The 24,602-nt window shown below is 48.6% G+C and overlaps 1 protein-coding gene across 4 annotated transcripts; it reads left to right on the top strand.

The window, feature by feature from the left end:
- Positions 1 to 6,060: 6,060 nt before the first annotated feature.
- On the top strand, positions 6,061 to 22,707 carry Ube2i (ubiquitin conjugating enzyme E2 I). 4 transcript variants are annotated; one of them, XM_027425047.2, is made up of 8 exons: positions 6,061 to 6,223; positions 10,451 to 10,521; positions 11,256 to 11,332; positions 11,468 to 11,551; positions 12,496 to 12,568; positions 18,250 to 18,359; positions 18,480 to 18,559; positions 20,670 to 22,707. In XM_027425047.2, exons 3-8 carry the CDS (start codon positions 11,267 to 11,269, stop codon positions 20,731 to 20,733), a joined length of 477 nt encoding a protein of 158 aa, XP_027280848.1. In that variant the 5' UTR covers positions 6,061 to 6,223; positions 10,451 to 10,521; positions 11,256 to 11,266; the 3' UTR covers positions 20,734 to 22,707. The 4 variants fall into 4 exon arrangements, with proteins under 4 accessions (XP_027280848.1, XP_027280846.1, XP_027280849.1 ...); XM_027425046.2 differs by lacking the exon at positions 6,061 to 6,223 and adding an exon at positions 7,008 to 7,072; XM_027425045.2 differs by lacking the exon at positions 10,451 to 10,521 and having other exon boundaries at positions 6,062 to 6,223.
- The last annotated feature ends 1,895 nt before the right edge of the window (positions 22,708 to 24,602 follow it).

Below are 24,602 nucleotides of genomic sequence, written 5' to 3'. Positions count from 1 at the left end.
CCATCTCCTGGACAACATCTTCCAGGTCCATCAGCCATGAGTGACAATACTACAGATCTTCAACCCAATGCCACAGCTCAGGCAATGTCACAGCCCAGGCCAATGTATTTCCTAGTAAAACTGCCTTCCTCTGGAGCCCTTGGCTGGCGCTATGACTGCTTAGTCTGGGGTCTGAGATTAAGGGTCCAGGAGCAGCTGGCATCAGGGTTTCTCTATGTGCCTTGAGCTGCCCACAGACATTTTCTTTTCTCCTTCTTCTCCTCCTCATCTTCTTCTTCAGTTCATTTGGTTTTTGAGTGCCACCACAACAACCTCTCCTCAAACTCTTAGTCCCCCCTGATTTAAAGTGTGTCACCATTCCCAGTTTGCTTTCAGAAAATTTTAAGTTGTTAAACACCAACATTAATAAAAATTCAATCCACATCAACTTTTTTGTTTGTTTTTGTTTTTTGTTTGTTTTGTTTTGTTTTTCAAGACAGGGTTCTCTGTATTGCTTTGGAGCTTGTCCTGGAACTCTCTCTGTAGACCAGGCTGGCCTTGAACTCACAGAAATCTACCTGTCTCTGCCTCTGGAGTGAGGAGATTAAAGGCGTGTGCCACCAATGCCCGGTCGCATTAACTTTTTAAATTTTTTTTTTATTTTACATCCTTACCAAAGTTTCCCCTCTCCTCTCTCCTCCAGCCTCCCCATCCTCTCCTCCTCCTGTTTCTCTTCGGGAAAGGACAGGCCTCCCATGGATATCAGCCAACCAAAAACCTAAAAACTTGTCTCAAAACAAACAAAATATAAAAATCTCAAACCACAGAGACAAAATATAGAAAGCTAACCTTACAGCATTGGGGCCACAAGGAGACCTAGCAGAGACCCATCAGGCTCTCTCCACTGTCTAGCCTCGGGGCCACCACCATCCTGGGTTCTGCTCTGGTCACAGGGATTTCCCCAAAAGTCAACCTTGCAGAGAAAGGATTGGGAGGCAAGAATACAGTTCAGGTCAATACTACTAAGTAGCTAGTGTTGGTTCAAACTTCAGGAGACTGTAGTTTATCTTAGGCATATTTAAATACAACACAAGCTGGGTGTAGCATGCCTTCAATCCCAGCACTTGGGAGGAAGAGGCAGCTGGATCTCTGAGTTCAAGGCTAGCCTGGTCTGCAGAATGAGTTCCAGGACAGTCAGCTACACAGAGAAACCCTGTCTGGGGGTGAGGGAGGGTGGCGGGGGAGTTAACCACAATTTGACAAAAACATTTCTGGTGATAAGTAACTCAATCCCATGTGCACAGTAAGGTATACATAAATCTCCTTGAGTAACAAAGTAAACTAAATAAATATTAGACATAATTACACCAAATCTCTTTGTAAAGTACATGTGACACCTTCCATAAAGATAGGTATTATAGATTAGCTGAGAAAAACAAGCCTAAGAGTCCAGGGGAGTGTCTGGTGTGGTCTCTGGTCACACAGAGGTCACCAAGCTAGAAAGCATGTCCTTTTCCAGCCTTCCAATGCTTAACAGGTTATTCATTCCTTTTGTTGAAGGGACAACCCAATGTGCAAATATCCCAGCTTCTCCTAGTTCCCATGATGGGAAAGGGTGGAGTAACCACAGCTCTTCTGTGTGTGTTACAAATGCCAGAGAGGTTGTCCTGGTGACGATGAAAATAAAAATGGAGACTGAGGTTGAACTCTCTGACTTCATTGGGAAGAAAAGTAGTTCAAGAAAAAGAAACAGATTAAATGAATATATATGGGGTTTACTAGATATATATATATATGGCTTACAGGCTATCGTCCGGATAGTCCAACAATGGCTGTCCCCTAATGGAAAGGCCAAGAATACAGTAGTTGTTCAGTCTGTGAGGCTGGATGCCTTAGGGGTTCTTCAGTCTATGTTGGAATCCTGAAGAAATAGGTTCTAATACCAGGGAAGTAATATCTCAGATGCAAGATTGATGAACTTGCCAGCAAGAGTGAATACAAGCAGGCAAAAAGCAAAAGCTTCCTTCTTCCATGTCCTTTTAAGTGAGATGTCTCCAGAAGATGTAGCTCATATTTAGGGTCTTCCCATCTCAAATTCTTCAGATTTAGGATGTCTTTATGGTGATTTGAATGAGAATGGCTCCCATAGCATATATATTTGAATGTCTGGTTCCCAGTAATGGAATGGTTTGGGAAAGGTTGGGAGGTGTGGCTTTCTTGGAGGTGTGTCACTGGTGGTTGAGTTTTCAAAAACTAATGCCAGGACAAGTCTCTTTCTGCTTGATGCCTTGGATCAGGTTGTAAACCCTCAGCTACTATTCCAGTGCCATGTGTGCCTACCTGCCCGCCTGACTCCAAGCTCTCCATCATAACCATCAAGGACTAACCTTCTAAAACTGTACACAAATCCCCAGTTAGGGGCTTCCTTTTATAAGTTGCCTTGGTCATAGTGTTTTTTATCGTTATTTTATTTACTTATTTATGTGTTCTACATGTATGCCTTATGCCAGAAGAAGGCATCAGATCCCACTATAGATGGTTGTGAGCCACCATGTGGTTGCTGAGAATTGAACTCAGGACTTCTGGAAGAGCAGCCAGAGATTCTAACTGCTGAGTCATCTCTCCTGCCCCTGGTCATGATGTTTCATCACATCAGCAGAACAATAACTTAAGACAGTTTTTTTTTTTCCTTTTTTAAAATTTAAATTAGAAACAAGCTTGTTTTACATGTCAATCCCAGTTCCCTCTCCCTCCCCTCCTCCCCTGTCCCCCACCAACCCCTGTCCCATCCCCTTTTGTCTCCCCAGAGGGGGTGAGGCCTTCCATGGGGGGGGGGGTACGAAGTCTGTCATATCATTTGGAGCAGGGCCTAGGCGCCCTCCTCCATGTGTCTAGGCTGAGAGAGTATCCCTCTATGTGGAGTGGGCTCCCAAAGTCCATTCGTATACTAGCAATAAATACTGATCCACTGCCAGAGGCCCCATAGATTGCTCAGACCTCCTAACTGACACCCACGTTCAGGGGGACTGGGTCAGTCTTATGCTGGTTTCCCAGCTATCAGTCTGGGGTCCATGAGCACCCCCTTTGTTCAGGTCAGCTGTTTCTGTGGGTTTCTCCAGCCTGGTCTTGACCCCTTTGCTCATCATTCCTCCCTCTCTGCAACTGGATTCCAGAGTTCAGCTCAATGTTTAGCTGTGGGTGTCTGCTTCTGCTTCCATCAGCTACTGGATGAAGGCTCTAGGATGGCATATAAGGTAGTCATCAGTCTCATTATAGGGGAAGGGCATTTAAGGTAGCCTCTCCACTATTGCTTAAATTGTTAGTTGGGGTCATCCTTATAGACCTCTGGACATTTCCCTAGTGCCAGATTTCTCTTTAAACCTAGGGCTCCCTCTATTATGGTATCTCTTTTCTTGCTCTCCTCTATTCTTCCCCCGACTAACTTAGTTTTCTCCAGCTCAAATAATCCAATCAAGAAAAAAATCCCTCAAAGATAATTCTAGATCAAGTTGACAGACAGGACTGGCCATAACAGAAAGGAAGGAGGCCATGCCTACTTCTACATCTTCTGAGTCTCAATCCTGTTAAGCTGGAACACCCTCTGGGTCAGGGGTATACCTTCAATGAGGAGGAAGCAAAAGGCATCCAGACCTGTCCAGTTGTCATTCTTCATATGTTCTAGATATTGCCCTTAGCAGATAAAAGCAAGTGGCAAAACTTTCTACTACTCTGTAGTTGGCCTAGACTCAACTGATAATCTGTAATGCACGATTAATTTTTTTGTTGTTGTTTTTTCGAGACAGGGTTTCTCTGTGGCTTTGGAGGCTGTCCTGGAACTAGCTCTTGTAGACCAGGCTGGCCTCAAACTGACAGAGATCCACCTGCCTCTGTCTCCCCGAGTGCTGGGATTAAAGGCATGTGCCACCACCACCACTACCTGGCTGTACACTTTAAAAAAGATTTATGTGTATTGCCTGAATGTATGTATGTACACCACATTCATGAATGAGATCAGAAAAGGGCATCAGATGATTGTGGCCATCTTGTGGATGCTGGGTACTGAATCTGACTCCACTACAAGATAAACAAAAGTTCTTTACTGCTGAGCCATCTCTCCAGCTCTGATGCATAAGTTCAGGTGAAGTACAATTTATCTAAGTCTGCTTTTGCTGTTTGTGGGGTTTTTGTTTTGTTGTATGACATCCAAAAAAATATTGACAAATACATTGTCAAACTTTCTCCCTGTTTCTTTTTTTTTTTTTTTTTTTCCCGAGACAGGGTTTCTCTGTGTAGCTTTGGAGCCTATCCTGGCACTCAACTCACTCTGGAGACCAGGCTGGCCTCGAACTCACAGAGATCCGCCTGCCTCTACCTCCTGAGTGCTGGGATTAAAGGCGTGCGTCACCAACGCCCGACCTCCGTTTCTTTCAAGAGTTTTATAGCATTAGTACTAAGTCTCCAACACAAGTTGGACAGACTAACCTTCATATATGGAATGAGGTAGAAATCCAAATTCATACTTTTGCTTGTAAATCCTTCATTGAAACCAGACCCCTGTTCACAACCTTGTATGCAGAGCTGGGCCCCAGCAGACCCTGCTCCTACATCAGGCAGGGTTTTTCGAGACAGGGTTTCTCTGTGTAGCTTTGGGGCCTATCCTGGCACTCGCTCTGGAGACCAGGCTGGCCTTGAACTCACAGAGATCCACCTGCTTCTGCCAGCCGAGCACTGGGATTAAAGGAGTGCACCACCAATGCCCGGCCACCTACAGATTCTTAAAAGGTGATTGGGCAAAGGATGGATACTCACAACAGCCAGAACCCTTCACAGGGATTTACTGATTCTCCAAAAACCTCTTACCCTACTTCAATCTTGGTTTCTCTTTTATACCCAGTAACTTGGCCTCAATCAAGACCCCTAACCACAAAAAATATATATGCTGAAAAATATAAATTTTCTAAACTGATGTAGTCTCCTATCCCATTCCAACTCAACCAATGACACCACCATCCCCGACATTCACCCTAGCACAAAAGTCTTTGGGCTTCATACCACATCTGCCAGAATTGGAGTTCTCTATGCTGGCTAGAATTTAGCACCCAGGACCAAGGACAAGAGTCTCCTGCATCCACTCAGCAAACAAAGTGGGAACTATGGCTTTACCTTATACTTTCCTGCTCTACAACCTTCCATAGGGCCCTGTGGCCCACAACAACCACAGCATTTCCAGGTGGCCTCTCCACCTCCCAACTCCACCCTTCCCTTTGCCCCCTGGTGGTTGGGCTTCATTCTTGCAGAAAGCCCAATAACCATGAGTACAGATCAGACTCAACTATGGTGCTGGCTGAAAACGTAGATTCCAAAGCAGATGTGGTGTTACTTGTGCAACAATTGGGGGTGGAATCACATGGAACAAGGGTTCAAGGTCATCCCTGAGTTGGAGGCCAACCACAGCTAATTCATGAGACCCTAAGTCAACGAAAAATAAATAAATAAATACTGGGCGACTCAAGAGCTCCCAGGCAATCCGCTGATGACTTTGGTCCCTGATGGTACACAGGCCAGGTGCCATCAGTCCTGGAAGCTGCTGTGCAGGCTGGGACAGATACAAAATAGATGTGTTCCTGTTGTTGGGGACAGACCTGCTGGGGTCACAAACACTACAGCCGGGTAGCAAGGGATTGTGCCTAAGCAGACCTTGTCTACAACTCAGAACCAATGAGAGATCAAGGATTTGGTGTTCATCGTCATCTTATTTTTCCTCCAAAACAACAGGAGGAATTTATAGGCTGGGCTCCAAGAAACACTGGGCAGTTATGGGAAAGAGACCGTGGAGGCCCAAACAGCCTCCGAGGGCAAAAGAAGGAAGAGGACGAAGGAGGGAAGAGAGTGATGAGTAGATAGATGGAGAGACCAACAGATGAACAGGTAAAGGCTGGTCATTCCTGAAGTCCCCAGGACCCCAGGAAACACAGTCCAAAGATCCCAGGAAGCCCTTGTAGGCTGGAACTGGCCCCGGAAGGCCTCAGCACGTGCCAAAAAGTGGAGCAGACGCCAGGGTGGCCACCAGGGGGCCAGCCGACGGTTCTAAGTACCCGTCCCGTCGGTGAGAAGGCATCCGAGCACGGAGCTGGGTTGCTGAGGACCTCTGGACTGGCTGAGGGAACTGATCAGGCCACAGCGCTACGAGAACGTGTCCAGCAGGGCCAGGAGAAGCCGCGCAGGGGTTTCAGGAGGAACTGAGGTATAGTCTGCGAGGCATTGGCGGGAATGGGGGGGGTGGGGAGGAAGAAGGTGATTTTCCGGCTGCTGCCCCTCCCCCATGGTACAGACCTGTTCCCCTCCCCCACCAAGGGCCGGCTTGTAAGTTAGGGAGCATCCACATTTCTCTTCCCGTCGGTTTTGCATGCGTTTGGCCCTTTGTATGAGGCCAGTTGATTGGGTAGATTCGAGATACGCCCCGCCCAGGTTCCCGAGCCTGCCAATTGCAGGAAGTTTCACAGCGCGCTAATACTCCGGGGATCGGTACCGTCCTGCGACGATACCTAGGATGCTTAGGCCTCAGTGATCTTTGCTCCTAGCACCAGGGCCTTAAGCCCAAGGATAACTTCAGGGCCTGTGCCCGGAAAGGTGCCCTCTGAGCATCCGGATGACCCTCGGGAATCGCGGGTTCCTTTTCTCCACACGGCTCGCCGGCGTGTCCTCGATTGGAGGCGCTTGTTCCGAAGAGGAGTTTGCAGACGTTCCCTCGATCTTAGGACGCGGCTCCTTTAAGAGTGTGGCCGTTCGGGGAGCCGCCTGCTTGGACTGGTGCCCCGGGCCCGGGCTCCGCAGGCGATCGCGGGCAACTAGAGTTCGGCCGTCTAGCGCGGACAGTGGGAAGCGCGTGTTTGTATAGAAGGCATAGGACACGGGACAGGAGCGACGGTACGCGGAGCAGGCGTGCGGCGGGCAGCCCAGCTCAGGCCCCGCCCCGCCCCGCCCGCTGGGGTCCTGCGCTCCGGGCTGCGCGCGGCGGGCGCGGAGGGAAGTCCCGAGACAAAGGAGCGCCGCCGCCTCTACCGCCGCGACGGTCCGGGCCGCGGTCGCCCAGGTGAGCCGCCACCGGCCTGCGCGCGCACTCCGATCCTCGCCCCGCGTCGCCGCCGTTCCCTGTAGGCTTCCGGGAGGCGCCGAGCTAGCCGCCGCGGCCTCCTCGCGCTCGCGGCCTCCTCCCGCCTCCGAGCCTTGGCCCTTGGGGCACTGGGGCCCAGCCGGTGTGCCCGGGCGAGTGCAGGGTTGAGAACACGGTCCACTACCCCCCTGCTCCTAGTGGACTGAGTTCCGCCGACCCCACAACAGACGATCTGAGCTTTCCAGTAGCCACCAGACACGTTCTGGGCGGTGCTGGGGCCGGAGGTTGGGCGAGCGGGAGTGCAGTAAGGCCGTGGGCACTGGGCCGTGTCGCGGCCTGTAAGCGCCGTAGTCACAGCAGAAGGCTGCTTCACTTCGTCGGTTGCCCAGAAGCTGGGCTTGTCCTTTGGGTTTTGTGGGTGTCTTGTGCAGATTCTCTGCTTCACTGTCCTTTATTCTTAAGGAACTGTTGCTTTAGTGGGTGAGTGACCTGCCTCCGCGACAGAAAACGGGCATCGAAGGGAAATTTGTTCTGATTCTAAAGGTGTTTAGGCTGTGAGTGATTGCACTCCTACCCTCCTAGCTGTCTCTGCCATTGGAAACTTAAGAAACAACTTGGTATCCTTAGTGAAGGGTCCTTGGGGCCTACAGTGTGCATTCCAGTGGAAGAGGCCGCTTAGCTTATCCGAGCCAGCTGTAGTATATGGTACCGGTGTTTGCTATGAGTAAGTCGAGGTGGGTGGAGAAAAACAACCTTGCACATGCTCTCTGACCGGTAAGTAGCTCTGAAATACGTGGTGTCGCCAGACATACACAGCACACTGCAGGAACCCTGGGGTGGTAAGACCTAGCCCTGTATTCCCTGCCTGTCTGTGGTAGTTGGGGGTTATTTTGTCTTCACATCACAAAACTTTTCCTGCTCATGAAGTGGCTGTTAATTGGGAAGGCAAGTTGTATTTAAGTGGCTTTTGGAGTGCCAGTGGGAGAGCAGCACAGTCTTGAGGACCAGGTTTCTGCCCAGATTATTGCAGGTGTGTCCCATCTCTCACTTCCCCTCTCGCTCCTTTTGAGACAGCTCTCTTGTAGCCCAGCTTGACTTTGAACTCTTGGTGGTCCCCCGGTTCACCCTCCTTAATACTGAATGTACAAGCATGAGTTACCATGTGCACCTAGTTCCTCAGTTTTCACACTTAGTATAATCACAGTTGGGTCCTAGGACAGAGTTCTCTGGGCCTGCCCCTTTCTCCAGAGATCTAGAAGTCCTGCCCAGACATGCTTGGGATCTTCTGCCATCTGATTGGCCTGGTGGGGATAACAGCTCTTTTACCCTTAGTTGGGGAAGCTGGAGTGCTTGTGCCCCTGAGCCTGAGAGGGTCAAGTTCCCAGGACCCCAGGGATGCAATTAGGCCTGTCCATTAAGAACTAGTTGAAAAGTGGGACACATTGGAAGTGAAACCCCTAGGCTTCCGAGCTCTGCTCCAGCCGTTGACATTCTCAGGTCTGCCCCCAACCCTCACCCTTGTGCCCTTCTAACCAGACAGCTCAGAGCTAGCCCTTCCTTGCCATGTTTCTCGTGCCAGTATCGCTCTCTTCTCAACAGTGAGCCCCTGTGGGCAGCAACCTATCTTTCCTTCTTAGGTGAGTGCCACCTGGATCTTATGTTTCCTAAGATGTGAATATTCAGGCGGGCCATGCTTGTCTTGGATAGGCTCTACTCCTGTGGTGGAGAAGGACAATTTGGGTTTGGGCTTGAACCTTTATGTTTTTGACTTGAGGTAAGAAAAGAGAGGAATCTTTAACTGTACACTTTGGGCTCAAGGACTGGAATGTGTGGCATTTAGGGGCTGTTTGTCACAGGCTTGTCCTGGTGGCTTGTACTTTTGGTGAGGGGGGAGGTTTCGAGACAGAGTTTCTCTGTATCTTTGGAGCCTATCCTGGAACTAGCTCTTGTAGACCAGGCTGGTCTCAAACTCACAGAGATCTGTCTGCCTCTGCCTCCCAAGTGCTGTGTGCCACCACCTGGCATGGTTTGTGCTTCTTAAAGAGTTTGTTTTCTTCCTGTTGACTTTGAGTGTATTGGGTATTTAAAATACCAATACTGAGTGTTTGGAGTGTTTTGAGACAGGGTTTCTCTGTGTAGCCCTGGCTGTTTTGGAGCTCGCTCTGTAGATCAGGCTGGTCTCAAACTTAACACAGGTCCACCTGCTTCTGCCTCCCAAGTGCTAGGATTAAAGGCATGTGCCACCACTGCTTGGCCACATGTTTGTTTTATAGTGACCTCACCCAAGTTCCTGAAGCCTGTGCTCCTAGGTGATTCGACACCCCTGATGGCAGCAGTCCCAGCCCTTTTCTACTTGTATATTTGATAAAATCATCAAAAGCAATCTAGGGCCAGATGTGGTAGTGCAAGCCTTTAATGCCAACACGAAGGCAAGCAAATTTGTTAAGGCTAGCCTGGGCCATGGTGTGAGACTCTTATCTCAAAAACAAGCCACCTGGGACCTCAGTGCAGGACTCTACCAGATTGCTTTGACCCAGTGTGTCTGTTCAGGAGATGCCAGAGAACAGCTATGCTCACGGGTGGAGGTGTTTTATCGAATTAGCCCACATGTGGCACAGGGATCATGGCCTCTGGGTAGGTGTGTGAGCTTCAGACACCCGGGCTGGATGGACAATGCAGGGTGATTCCTAAGAGAGTTGTGACTTTGCAGGTGAGATAGGCAGCCTGCCCTAAGAATAAGTACTAGGACTCTTGGAAGGTCTGGTTGAAATCTGTCAGGCTGTAGCAGGAACCTATTCTAGCAAGAATCTTGCTCTTGTCCTGAGGTGATTGAAGGCTCTGCATTAGAGTGAAGATCCTACAGGACAGCCCAGTAGTCAGAGACCAATATGAGCTGAAAACAGAGACTGAGTTGGTGCTAGTTCTACTGGGCGATTTTGCCCACAAGCCCAGTGGAGCCTCGTGTGAAAATGGTGGAGACCTGAAGTTGGGGGTCAAATATGTATGGGACTTGTCCCCTGGGAAGCAGCTCAGTGTGAACCACTTCAGAAAGGTGCCTTTTGCCCTGCTAGACCCTTGCTCAATGGGTCAGCTTCCCTGTGATCCATACATCCCTAGATACCAGTGCTCTGTAGGTTTGGGAGTCTCTGGGTGCTGTTTCATGTGATATAAAAGGGGTGAGCAGGTGGCAGCCAGGTTGGAACTATAATCAAAGTGATTGGCAGGCCGTTGTTCCCGTGGGGGTGGTCCTTTACCTGTGCTGAGTGGAACCTAAGGGTCTTGTCCAGGTATGCTGAGATGGGCCTTGGCAAACACTGCTGACCCCTGACCTGAGGCTTGCCCTCCTCCACCCCCCAGGGTCACAGGGCAGATCTCTGGATTGAGCTGACAAGCCTGTGGGCTGCTGCAGTACAGCAGGAAGCAGAGAGGTTAGTTCGGCCTCTTGGGAGTTGTCTGCCTGTGGAAGTTCATCCTGCTGTCTTCCCTGTGGTGCAGATTTTTCTCACTAGTGCATTCAGGAGTAGTGGTTGTCCTGCTGTCAAGCCTGGTTCTAAGCTGTGGTCTCAGAACTCCTGTGTCTGGTGTGCCTGGAGGGTAGTACCTTGTCCCTGAACCTTCCTCCACTCCTAAGCTAGCATTCTACCTTTGGATTGGGGGGGGGGTGCTGAGGTGAGCCACTGAGCCATATCCTAGTCTCAGATGAGCGCTACCAGTGCCTGCTAGGCCCTACCTGTCTTGAAGTGGGTTCCAGGTCTTTCCAGAAGATGCACAGTGCCTGCCAGGGAGGTGATAGCCTTTGTGCAGGCTCTCTGCTCTGTCTCCCCCCCCCCCCCAGCAGTTGGGGTTTGTAAACCACAGGAGGGACAGTAATTGTGCCCCCACCTGCCTACCTGGAAGTGTTCTAGGGGACACCTATTCAGGGGTATAATGCTAGCACTTGCTCCAAAGGCAGCTTGCCCAGCTGGACTTTAGCCTTACTTACTTGCTTCTTGGAATCTGCCCTCTCTGGCTGGGGTGGGGAGTGGGGATGTGGCTTGGAGATTGCGCGCGCGCGTGCGTGCGTGCGTGCGTGTGTGTGTGTGTGTGTGTGTGTGTGTGTGTGTGTGTGTGTGTGTGTGTGTGTGTGTGTTTCACCTAACCTTCCCTGTGCTATCTGTTCCAGGGACTTTGAATATGTCGGGGATTGCCCTCAGCCGACTTGCCCAGGAAAGGAAAGCTTGGAGAAAGGACCACCCTTTTGTAAGGAGCATTCTGTTTCTGCCACAAGGAGGGGCCTTCTGTTGGATTGTGTTCCCTGCTGCTCAGCCTGTAGCCACTGGGTGAGATCCAGGCTTGTTCTCTGAGCTGGTTTGTTTTGTGACTGTTCTTTCTCAGGGCTTTGTGGCTGTCCCAACAAAGAACCCTGATGGCACGATGAACCTGATGAATTGGGAGTGCGCTATCCCTGGAAAGAAGGGGGTAAGGGCTACCATTGGCATTGTACCTACTAACTGTTTTTAACAAGAGATTTGAGGGAGCAGAACTACCTGAAGGAACTTCATATATCTATGACATCTGACCTCAGCTAGCCTACCAGGTCACAGCCCTCACCAAGCCAAAGAGTGTACTGTGCTGGTAGGAAGGCTTGGACCCTGGTAAATCATTGGATCAGTGAACAGCCCTGGGGTGAGGAACAGGTGAATGTTGCTGGCTACAAAGTCTTGAGCCCAATGGCAAGGTGCCCCTAGAGAGCATAGGCTATGTGTCCTGCTGCACAGTGGCCTCAGTGTTGCCAATTGTCTGTCCTTGCACAGAGCATGTAAAGCATGTGCAAGGGATGGGGGGGATCTCCTGTTACTTCAGGCATTGTCCAAACTGGAACTTCCAGATTCACCTTAGTGTCTGAGCAGAAAGGCAGGCTGGGTTCTTCTGCCCAGGGCTCTGTGTCAGAGTGTGGAGTGGTCAGTGGCATGTGCTGAGAATCAGTGGGACAGGTGCACTGTGGTGCTTCCATCTCATGAGATAGGGGAGAAAAACTGTTGGGTTCGGGAGTAGTACCTGTCCCTCCCGGGGTAGGATCCAAGATGTTGACTTGACTAATGCAGACACAAGCTGTTGGGCCCAGCCTGTTTGCTGAGCTCTTTGGTGTTCTCAGCCACCTAAGAACTATGGGTCCTGAGCCCTCTACAGCATCAGGCAGGCTCCCTGCTGTGTTCAACAAGCCAGCTTCTGCTTCCATCCTATCTGAGGAAGGCCCAAGTCTAGTTCCCCAAAGGCACAGTGGGAGTCGTCTTCAGTCCTAGAGGTACAGTGATGGTGTGGGGTTAGAGAGCAAGCCCAAAGGACCTGAGTTTGGGGGATCTTGTCCTGGGCTTAACCTTGGCAAGTGAGCCACACATCTAACCTTAGTTCCCTTCCCACAGACTCCATGGGAAGGAGGCTTGTTCAAACTACGGATGCTTTTCAAAGATGACTATCCGTCCTCACCACCAAAATGTAAGTTCTGCAGAGAGCTTGCAGTTCCTTTCCCAGAGCTCCCTTTGGGAGCCATGTCTGTGGATGCTGTGCCCAGCAGGCAGGTGTCCATGCTGGGAGAAAGGCAGTTTTTGGTGAGTTGACTTGAATTCTAAGTCCCAGGATAATCCCAGCCAATCAGGAAGTACCACATGTGTCAGAAGGAAGGTTGTGAGTTCCAAGCTTAAGCTCCTGGGTGCTTTGGTGCCTGCAGGTGCCACTGGGAAGTAGGAGGGCAGGACTCTTGAAGCTCCCCTAGGTTGGGTGAGTGATTAACATATATCAGGCCTTTTGAGTTCAATTCAAAGCACCAAAGGAAAGAAGAATCTCTCTCATTCCACTCTGCTGCATTCTGTTTGTTCCCATTTATGCCCAGCATCCCAGTGAAAGATTGTGTGCAGCCTGAGTGATGAGCCTTCAGGCTTGTGGGTCAAAAGAGAAGGCTGGACAAGCTCAGCAGAACTTGCTTGGGGATCCAGTGCCCACCACCACCATTCTGCCCAGGTTAAGACCAGGTCTGAGCTTTCACAGTTGATTTGTAAATAGGATGATGCCCATTGCAGTGACCCTACCAGGAGTACTTAAACATAGCTTACTGGGAACCACTGGTTGAAGTCTTGCTCTGTTTGGGATCACCTTGTGTCTCAGTGGTGTTTTTTTGCCATGCTGTTCTTAGTGGGGAATGGGGGGAGGGGGTGAGACAGGATTTCTCTGTGTAGCCTTGGCTATCCTGGAACTCACTCTGTAGACCAATCTAGCCTTGAACTCAAAGCCTCTGCCTCCCAAGTGCTGTTTTTAAGGCATACTCCACCACCAATCAGCCAATTAGTGCTTTCTTTTAATTAGGGGAAAGGGATAGAGGTAGACACAATTGCTTGTCTCGTTGCTTTCATGTGGTGCTGGAATCCTAAACAGATTCAGTGGGGCAAGAAGTCTCTCAATTAGCAAGGAAAACCAAGATGCAACTTTTTTTTTAAAGATATATTTATTATGTAGTGTTCTACCTGCATGTATATGCATGCACACCAGAAAAGGGTACCAGATCTCATTATAGATGGTTGTGAGATAACACATGGTTGTTGGGAATTGAACTCGGGACCTCTGGAAGAGCAGTCAGTGCTCTTAACCGCTGAGCAATCTCTCCAACACAAGATGCCATTTTTTTTGTGGTTTAGTTTTGTTTTTTTGAGACAAGGTTTCTTTATGTAGCTTTGGAGCCTGTTGTGGAACTCACTTTGTAGCCTAGACTGGCCTCGACTGGCCTCGAACTCACAGCCTGCCTCTGCCTCCTGAGTGTTGGGATTAAAGGTGTGTGCCACCACCTGGCAAGATGCAACTTCTTAACCATATTTTTTTTTTAATTAACATAGTTAATTTTATGTGCATTGGTGTTTTGCCATGGGTGTGGGATCCCCTGGAACTGGGGTTAGACAGTTGTGAGCTGCCATGTGGGTGCTGGAAATTGAACCCTTGTCCTCCTGAAGAGCAGTCAGTGCTCTCTTAACCACTGAGCCATCTCTTCAGTAAGATGCAACTTTTTTTTTTTTTTTAAGATGCAACTTCTTATAAGGAAAAAGTGAATGAAGAAATGTAGCACATGAAAGTTGTGGCACATGAAAGCTATTTGCAGTAGCACCAGATAACCTGAAACACGTCTTTTGGTTTTTTTGAGACAAGGTTCCTCTATCTTTGGACCCTGTCCTAGAACTTGCTGTGTAGACAGGCTGGCCTTGAACTCAAAAAAGATGTACCTGTTTCTGCCTCCCTAAACGTTTGACCCACCACCTCCCAGGTAAGAGAGAGGTCATGCTGGAAACCATGGTCATTTCTGAGAAGCCCAGGATACCCTTGGCAATTATATAAGCTGATGACTGACCTCCTAGCTGCTTTGCACATGCTACAGGGTGTCCCATTCAGGCAGGCAGGCTCCAGAGTATGTGTGTAAATGCAAAGAGTGGGGGCAGTCAGTTCCTTGAAGTTTCAGGGGCTCTGGAGACGTGTGTGAAGAAATTGTTCAGTTACCAAGACATGGTTAGATGTTGTGGGATTGGTGCAAAGACTGGCAAGCAGATCGTGAAACAGAGAAACAGAGTGGATAGTCCAGAAAAGCCATACCTACTCACTGGGTATGTGATGAAACTACCAGGAGTTGCTTGGGAGATGGGGGACCCCTTTGCCACAGCCTATAGGTTCAGCTCAGTCAAGTGAATGGGGAATAGGGCAGCTTTGGAGAAGCCTCCAGAGTTTTTCCATGATCTTGAGTGGAAGTTATTCTTCGAAGGGGAAGTACAAGAGGTGCTGGCCACAGGGATTGGCTGTCTGTTTGGCCCTGGAGTTAAGACAGTCTTGGACACCAGCTAGTGAGAGATTCAGGGAAGCAGAACACACCTTGCCGGATCTCAGGCTCTTCTTGGTTACCAAGAAGGAGTTAAAAAGCCATGCAGTAGAGTAGACCCCTCGTAAGGGAGGAAGGTTGATGCAGGCAAGAGCTGGACAGCAGGAGCTCCTAGGTACTTGCCACAGCGGGTAAAGGTTGGATGTTTCTCAGGAATATCTCTGCTGTGACCACTAAAGCTGACCTGCCACTGCTCTCTAGAATTCAGCAGTAGGAATGCCTACATGTTCACAAAGGCAAGGCAGGAATGCAGTGGAAGCCTCATTGATGATAACCAGAAAGCAGATAGTGCAGGCATGCAGCATGGGAAATATGGAGGGTAAAGGGAAACAAGGATGTGGTCTATAAATCCCCCAGACAGCAAAATGGTGGACTTCTTAATATTTGACCCAGGCCTCTCAGCAGTTGCTACTGGAGTGAGACTAAAAGAGGGGGCTTATAGGGGCCACTGAAATTCAAATGCAAGTCATTGTTAGTAGAAGAAAACATGGTTGTTAAATGTTAAACTTGCATTTGCTCAAAAGTGCAGTTAAAAGAACAAAAAGAAGAGCCCTAAATTGAAAAAGATGTCTCCTAGAAAAGGGCTTTTATTGAGAACACGCTGCACTGGTGATCAGTAAGGGACACAAGATAAGACACGCCTTTAAAGCAGCTCCAGGAACTGGTGCTGGCACTGGTTTAGAGCATTAGCTGCTCTTCTACAGGACCAAGGCTAGATGTTAGCATTCCATTACTGCTCACAACTGTCCCAGGGGATTTGACACTCCTGACTTCCATGAGCTTTGTACATACACGGTTCACAAACATACATGCTGGTAAAATACCCACATGCATTTAAAAAAAAATATCTTTTGGAGGAGAGGTTGAGAGAGGGTTTCTCTGTAGCCCTGGCTGTCCTGGAACTCTCATCTGTAGACCAGGCTGACCTCAAACTCAGAGATCTGCCAGCCTCTGCCTCCTGAGTGCTGGGATTAAAGGTGTGTGTGAGTGTGCCACCACGTCCTCCCTTGTTAAATAATAATAACAATAATAATAATAAGGCAGCTGCCAGAGGTCTCTGGAGATGGGAACCAGGACCCTGGAGGCCCTGGCCCAGTTGTGATACAATTTGGACCTTGTCACCCACTACCCTCTCCATTTGCATATCAGTGACACAAGTCACATTCAAGCCCTTTCTCACAGCTTTGCTTAGAGTGGCATGCAGTAACCCACAACCACAAGGCACACACTAAATCAGCTCCTCTGGATAGATCTTGTGCAGAACAGTTTGGGAGTCTTCTGTGAGCTTTTGACATTAACGGCTAGTGTTCATTCTCTGTCTCATCTTTCTTCATTAATTTAGCATTTATTTTTGTGGTGTTTTGGATTGAACCAGGGCCTCACAGATGCTAAGCAAGTATTCCATCACTGAGCTTCAGTCCCACATTTTTTGTTACTATTTAAAGCCGGTGGACAATTAGAGATTAACAAAACTAACTGGGTGATGGTAGAGCACACCTTTAACTGCAGCACTCAAGGTAGAGGCAGGTGGATCTCTGAGTTTGAGGCCAGCCTGGTCTACAGAGCAAGTTCCAGGATAGCCAGGGCTACATAGAGAAACCGTCTTCCCCCCCCAAAAAAAATATATATAGAGAGAGAGAGAGAATATGAGAATGTGTGTGCAAGCATGCATATATACAACAGCTGTGTGTGGAAGTCATAATACTAGAGTTTTCCATTATGAGTCAGTCCAGGGATAAAACAAATCATCAGGTTTGACAGCTACTGCCTCTACCCAGTGAACCATTTTGCTGGCTCTAGAACACTACTGTAACTGAAGCTCAGCGGGCTGCACTATTTTTTTTTTTTAATTTTATTTGTTTTATGTGTACATTTGTCTGTGAACTAGAGTTACAGACAGGTATGAGCTGCCATGTGTGTGCTGGGAATTGAACCCAGGTCCTCTAGAAAAACAACCTGGTGCTCTTAACCACTGAGCCGTCTCTCCAGCACCCAGGCTACACTCTTTATCTAGTTTTGCCCTCAGGCTACATTAACAGCAACTGTATATCCACTAAAAAACCTTCCTGTGAGGGGTTGGATGGTTCAGCATCAGAGCATGTACTGCTCTTGCAAAGGAGCCAAGTTGAGCTTTCAAAATTCACATTGAGTGACTCACAACCTTCTGTAACTCCAGCTCCAGGAGATCCTCTGGCCTTTGTGGGCACCTGAACGCTCATGTGCACAACACGTGCACTACACACAGACTCTCTTCTCTGAACAGGAAGCAGCTACTCCCCCATCCCCAGGGTGGTGACACACATCTTTAATCCTAGCACTCAGGAGGCAGAGGCAGGTAGATCTCTGTGAGTTTGAGACCAGCCTGGTCTACAGAATGAATTCCAAGACAGTCAAGGCTACACATAGAAACCTTCTCTTGAAAAACTTAAAAGAAAAAAAAAGAAAGAAAAGAAAAGAAAACTTCCCCAGAACAGGTAGTAGTTGTGAGTCTCCATAGGAGTCCTGGGAATTGAACCCAGATACTCTGGAAGCCCAATTGGTGTTCTTTAACAAGATGTCGCTAAGAGGCCTAGGCTGGCCTTCAATTCATATTCTCCCTGCCTAGCCTACAGAGTAGCTGATATGTGTGTGCCACCGCAGCCACCCAACCTATTTGTTTGCAGTACTAGGAACTCGGTCCAAAGCCTTATATACACCAGGGAAATGCCCTGCTCAGAGCTACGTCCCAGACCCCTTCATCTGCTGGTAAGCCAGGCTGCCTTTAGACTTATACTTTTTTGTATTTATTTTTGAAAATAAATACAGCTTTGCCTAGGTCAGAGTGAGGCACATCTAAAGTATTGGCGCTGGAGCAGTGCCTGAGTGGGGCCTGCGGTGGCGGATTTTCTGTTGTAGAGAAACATGGTGTACTTGAAGCCTGTGTTGTGGAGGTCTTTGGGGTGTTTATTCTGGCCTGTTCCCTCCAGCCTTGTAACTTTGTCCCTTCTAACTAGGAACGTGGGAGAAGGTCATAGTCTCAACTGCCTCAACTCCTGGCCATGGTCTCTTCTGGCCTCTCCAGTTTCTTCAAGGCACAGTTGTCTGTGTCTAGGCTTAGCTCGAGAGGAACAGGTGTATTCTCATCTTTCTCTTTCTGGCCCCTCTGCTACCAAGTTTGAGAGTTTCTTTGAAAGGTGCTCCAGTATCAGGAAGCGGGAGGGCAAGGGCAGCTTAGGCTGGGGGACAACATCTGCCTCCAGAAGTATTCCTTCCCTTCCCTGTCCTCCAGGTAAATTTGAGCCACCACTGTTTCACCCAAATGTGTATCCTTCTGGCACAGTGTGCCTGTCCATCCTGGAGGAAGACAAGGACTGGAGGCCAGCTATCACGATCAAACAGGTATGGAGTGGCCAACTGGCCACCCCACCCATGAAATTGTCCCGTTCACGGTTGCCAAAGCCGCTTTTCAGACTCCCAAACCCCATCAACATTAGCTGATTGTTTTTGTTTCTCCCACAGATCTTATTAGGAATACAAGAACTTCTAAATGAACCAAATATTCAAGACCCAGCTCAAGCAGAGGCCTACACAATTTACTGGTTAGTAGTAACTGCCCATTGGCTAAACCTTCCCTGGAAGTGCAGACAGGCCACTTGTCAGATAGGAGCTCTGGGGTATTGTCATACTTCCTCAGGGAGGCCCTGAGGAAGAGGTGCAAACTCCCACTGGGTGGCAGCACTGTACTAGGTGACCATGGGATGTGGTCAGAGAACCATCAAGGAAACTGCATGTCTGACCTATCAGCAACAAAACTATATGTACAATTGTGGAGCTTACCCTGAGCGTGATACAAGGTAAGATGGCAGATATAGAGCAGGTGATGTGGGTACTGGTGGACCACTTTGTAGTTATCTGTGGTAGGTGTATAAAGCGTTGTAGCTTGCTGCATGATAGCACAGCCTTCTTGCTAGTCCAGTGCTCTTGGTTCTTTTTGCATCTGCAAAGGGAAGATGACATCATGTGATCAGTTAGAATTTGAAAGACAGTTGAACCAGTGCTGTAGGCAGCAAGGAAAACCCTCAAAATAGAGGTCTCATGATTTTGGTGTCCTGGACTCCCACCCCCACCTCCCATCCTCTGGGGTAATGTGTGGGGACATAAGAAGCTAGATTGGGACTCTGGTAACTTCCAGGGAGGCTCAAAAGAATTCTCTGCCTCTGAATTAGAATGGGACCAGAACAAGAACTGATAGAATCAAACTAAATATGCTGTATATGCTTCATCCTTGCAAGGATACACTGTATCTTTAGGGAAGAGGCCAGAGGAAAGTTGGGTGCATGCTCAACCTTGGTGCTTATTGCTGCTCTCTCTAGAAAGGCAGGCCTGTCTAAAATTGTCACTAGAAACTTGGGAATGTAGCTTATACTCACTCAGTGCCTTGCCTGCTGTGCACTGACCATCAGTGCTCCAGGTTCCCCTGGGCCTAATTCTTGTGTGGGATGCTGTTAATGGCCTGTATGCCTCCTGGCAGAGCTGACTTCCACAAGGACTGTGGCTCATGAAGTGGGTATGCTCCTGCCAACCCTTGGAGCCTCTCACTATGCTGGTGCTTAGCACTGCACTCTGCCTTGGATCTAGCTCTGTTTACAACTAACCTGATGGTTAGGTTCCTGCCTCTGTAATATGGGCTCTTACTGCAATTCTAAGTGGTGGGGGTTCTCTGTGCTGCATCATCCAGATATCTGTCACTGGTTTGCTTTGTGTACTTGTTTTCACTATGTGTGTAGAAGCCTCATGTCCCTCCTTGAGTGGCTGATGGCTTGCTACCACAGTTTAGTGAATAGCAGTACTACTAGATGTGGGCTAGCCTGTTGTTCTCATGGTAGCGTCAGCCCCTCCCTAGACTAGCATGTGCTTCTAAATATTATGTCCTCCCTGCTAGGGTTCTGGTACTGGGCATTTCAGGGGTGGCCTTGGCTCAAGAACCTGTCATTTGTACCTTGGCTACCCTGTCTCTCGGATTTAAGAGTGTCTGTAATTTCTGGGGCCAGGCAGCTTGGCTCAGGCTTGTTCTAGAGACACTTGATAAGTTCATTGATGTGTTACAGTTCATGCTATGCTAGGGCTGTACAATGAGACCCCCAAGGACTGCTGCCCTAAGGAGCCCAGCATGTAAATGTCTTCTTGTTCCCACAGGCCTCAAGGTCGCATTGTTCCCTTATGTAAATTTTCTGTTCCCATACCCAGTGTAGGCCAGCTTAGATCTGAAGTCTCAACAGTGGGTTCATGCCTTCCATATTGAAAGCCCACAGATGCTCATGCCTGTTATCTATCAGAACCGAGCAAAACCTACTGCCAATGGGCTGTACTCCAGTTGATAGCACTGTCTCATACTTGCTCTTTGTGGCTGACCAAGACCAGTCTTGCTAAACTTGCTAGGTGGAGACGCACACTTGGGTTCCTGAGAGACTAGGGTTAGAAGAAGGTCACTTTAGCCAAGACTCCTAGGCTGTAATGTGGTGAGTTCCCTATTGACCCAGTTCCCAGTAGTGGAGACAGCAGACTATACTTACTCATCAGGTCTGTGTTCTGTCCCTAAGAGGTTGAGATTGCTGCCCCTGGGCAGACACACTGGGTGTGCTCTTTATTTCAGTAAGCAGGTCGTGTTACCACCCTATCTAATTGTCTTTTCTCTCTTGACCTTCTCAGCCAAAACAGAGTGGAATATGAGAAAAGGGTTCGAGCACAAGCGAAGAAGTTTGCCCCCTCATAAGCAGCGGCACTAAGGCTCCATGACGAGGAAGGGATTGGCTTGGCAAGAACTTGTTTACAACTTTTTGCAGATCTAAGTCGCTGCGTACAGTTACTAGTCGCCTGGGAGGGTTGAGCGGGCGCCATTTTCCATTTCCGCCACTGGCATTTACAGTCTCAATTCGCTGAATTGCCCCAGTTTTTCATACAGGGTCTCTTCCTTCAGTCTTTTGTATTTTTGATTGTTATGTAAGACTTGCTTTTATTTTAATATTGATGTCAGTATTTCAACTGCTGTAAAATGATAAACTTTTGTACTTGGTAAGCCCCTAGGAGCTAGTTTCTTCGCGCTCGGATGCAGGCATGCTTCCCACTGTTCTCTGGCCTCCAGCTGGCTGTATGACAGATCCACACTGTCCCTCTCTCCCCATCCTCGTCCTCCTCAGAAACCTGGGCTGTTGCTTATGAGCCTCAGATCCAAAGTTGGCCAGCGTCTCCATTCTGCACCTCTTCCTTTGTGTTTATATGGCGTTTTGTCTGTGTTGCTGTTTAGAGTAAATAAACTGTTTATATAAAGGTTTTTGTTGCATTATCATCATTAAAATGTGAGGAGGTACTTCAGTATGTCTGGCCCTCCTTATATGGCTGCAGCCCTTGCCAGGCACCAAGGCTGAGCCCCAAGACTAGCACCTAGGAGTTCTCACAGCTTCTGCTAGAGTTGTGCCCAGGCCCCTTGCAGCTCCATCTTCATCTGGTTCTTTGTAAATAGGACTGTGTATAGAGGCGTATTCTATTCTCCCCACCTGGGTCTTGGGCCTTAAGGTACCAGGCAGCGTGAGACCCTCAAGAAGTCGGAATCCACATCCAGCCTTCATAAACCCAGCAGGGTGAAAGATTGGCTGATCCAGACCAAGGCTGTGGCCAAGTAAGGGCCAAGGACACAGTGACCTGCATTGATTTCCCTGCCTGCAAATACTGTGGGTCCCACTGCGCCCTGGTAGCTGGCTTCAGGCCTTTTGATGCCCTGCCCTTGCACCCTGGAGGAGGCAATCCTGCCACCAGCCCTGGCAAACAGCAGGCCCTTGTCTGAGCACCTGAGCACACAGCTCCTGCACCTCCTGGCCTGCATTCAGTCCCACCCTACAACCTAGAGACCAGCCTGGCTGTAGCCTGGGCACAGTATGGCCTCAGGTACCACTGTCCACATACTCTGCTTGCTGGACCTGGTCTGGGGTGAAGCTGCTATCTAGCGGTGGCCTCTGGGCCCAACTGGGTCTGTGATCTTGGGGCTTACAGACCACCGGGAGATGCAGTGGACATAGCCAGTGATCACAGTCTCCTTCAGACTTGTTCCTGACATCCCCTGGAAGACCCTTGGAATGGGAACCAGTCACCAGTGGCTCAAGTTCAGGGACCAAGCAAGGGAGGGCTGAGCCCATTCCCAGGTCTGCAACCAGGAGTCTTCACTCTGAAATTGGAGAGACTTGTGCTCCCACAGCTGGTGGCACCTGTATGGACTGGGTTACTAGTGCCTTGTGGGTATATTTAGCCACAAGTACAGGCCGGAGCCGAGGTTGATGGACAGTTGCAGTTGGTGGCACAGGGCCTCACCTGGGGAGTTCAGGCTGTTGTGTGTGTGTAGCCTGCTCTCAGAATGTCTTATTTTGTAACAACTGACTACATTTAGTAATAGGTACACATGTATATGGTTAATATATGGAAATTCAATATATTTTATAGCTAAAGTATTCTAAAGTAACTGATGTTTCTAGCAAACTGTAGTGACTCCAGCTATGAAATGTTCCTTTTGTACCACAGTCCTTGGCTACCAGAGATGTGAATCTTGTAACATGAGAATGTGGTCTGTGACCATCCTGTGTTCAGATGGTGGGGAAGAGGGTGTCCCAGCATGAGGCCTCATTGGTAAGGAATTGTGGGCAACACATAAACCACTGTATCTACAAATCCTCTAATTAAAACATTTCCACAAACTGCAGCCCTCAGGTTGTGTCCTTGGCTTCCTCTTCCCTGCCTCTTACTCTCTGCTCATCCTAGTGGGTTTCTCTCATACCCATTATCCATGTGCACCTATTACCACATCTCACCAGCATCCCTCCAAGCCTGTTAAAGTAAGGACTGGTACCTGGGTGGGTATTGGTGAGGGAAGTTAGACTAACAAGCATCAAAGTGAGTGTTCTTTGAGACTGATGGAGATGGGGGCTGTGGCTGGAAAGATACAGCCTCTGATCAACTTCTGAAAACAAATGTTTTCTCCTGAATTCTCCATGGTTTGAGAAATCCCGCAAATTCTAGCCATAATTGTTTGAGGTTTAGAGTCAGAAATGATTCTGAGAGCTTTGTGTGGATCAACTCATTGACTTCTCATTACAGCCCTATGAAACAAGCAATAGTAATGTCCCCACTAGACAGACAAGGCAACTGAGGCGAGGCAGCCTCATGCACTTGCTCTCATGCACTTGTGCATGTCCCTCCATGGCTTGTGTTTAGTGCCTGCTGGACACAGCCAGCGTTCAGCCTGGCCTCCTGATGCCCTAGCTACTCTGCTTCTATGGTCTCATCCACTCAGGACTTCTCAATGTGTTTCTCTTACCAGATGAGAACTTGCAAACTTCCCTCAGGAGCCCATTGCCCAGTTTCATTATCCTAAGGGCCACCCAGGCTAAGTCCCTGTGGATCTGCTACTGAGCTGAATAGAAACCAATCATCCTTCATGGTTGGAGTTTGCAGGGGAGGGGGGTGACTTCATAATTTACACATGAAAGACCTGAATTCCAAAAATATTGGCTGTCCATTTTACAGATAAGGAAAATAAGGTCAAGACCACATAACAGTCTCATCCTGGTGTAGTTGGTTATGGTGACAGAGCCAGCTCAGTGATTAAGAGCTCTGGCAGAGAAATGGAGTTTGATTCCCAGCAACTGTGTCTGGCTGTTCTGTAACTGTTGGTAACTCAGTCTCCAAAAGATCCAATAATGCCCCCTTTGGTCCTTCACACAGATAAATGGCATGCATACACACACACACACACACACACACACACACACAAAGAGTTATAAAATCTTTATTTTAAATCAAGTCTTTGACAGTCCCAGGAATGCAATCCCAGCAGAGGCAGGTGGTTCTCGGAGTTTGAGACCAGCCTAATCTACAAAGTGAGTTCCAGGATAGGCTCCAAAGCTACACAGAGAAACCCTATCTCGAAAAACCAAAAAAAAAAAAAAAAAAAAAAAAAAAAAAAAAAAAACAGTTCCAGTTCAGGGCTGGCCCTGTCCATCAGGTTCCCAAGCAGCTCCTAGGAGCTTGGGCCTTGTGCTCTGTCCATAGTGTCCATTGTGGTCTTTGTCTTTGCTATTAAGAAATACCAAAAAACAAGTTGGGGAGGAAAGAGTTTATTTGGCTTACACTTCCACATTGCTGTTCATCATCAAAGTAAGTCAGGACAGGAACTCAGACAAGGCAGGAACCTGAATGTGGGAGCTGATGCCGAGGCCCTGAAGAGGCGCTGCTTACTGGCTTACTTCCTTGTCCTTTCTTATAGGACTCAGGCTCACCTGCCCAGGGATGCAAACACCCACAGTTGGCTGGGCCCTTCCCTATCAATCATTAATTAAGAAAATGCCCTACAGGTTTGCCTGCGGCCCAATCTTATGGAGAGACATGTTCTTTTCCTTTTTTTTTGGGGGGGGGTCCACACTGGGTTTCATTGTTTAGCCTTGGCTGACTTGAAACTCACTCCGTAGACCAGGCTAGCCTCAAACTCACAGAGATCCCCTTCCTGTGCTTCCTGAGTGCAAGGATTAAAGATGTGCACGTCTGCCACCCAGCCTTGGAGGCATTTTCTTAATTGAGGTTCCCTCCCCACAAATGATG

The sequence above is a fragment of the Cricetulus griseus genome, chromosome 7, assembly GCF_003668045.3.
Source record: "Cricetulus griseus strain 17A/GY chromosome 7, alternate assembly CriGri-PICRH-1.0, whole genome shotgun sequence".
NCBI lineage: Eukaryota > Metazoa > Chordata > Mammalia > Rodentia > Cricetidae > Cricetulus > Cricetulus griseus.
The sequence above is the reverse complement of the archived record's forward strand: the minus strand, read 5'-3'. Positions and strand labels throughout refer to the sequence as shown.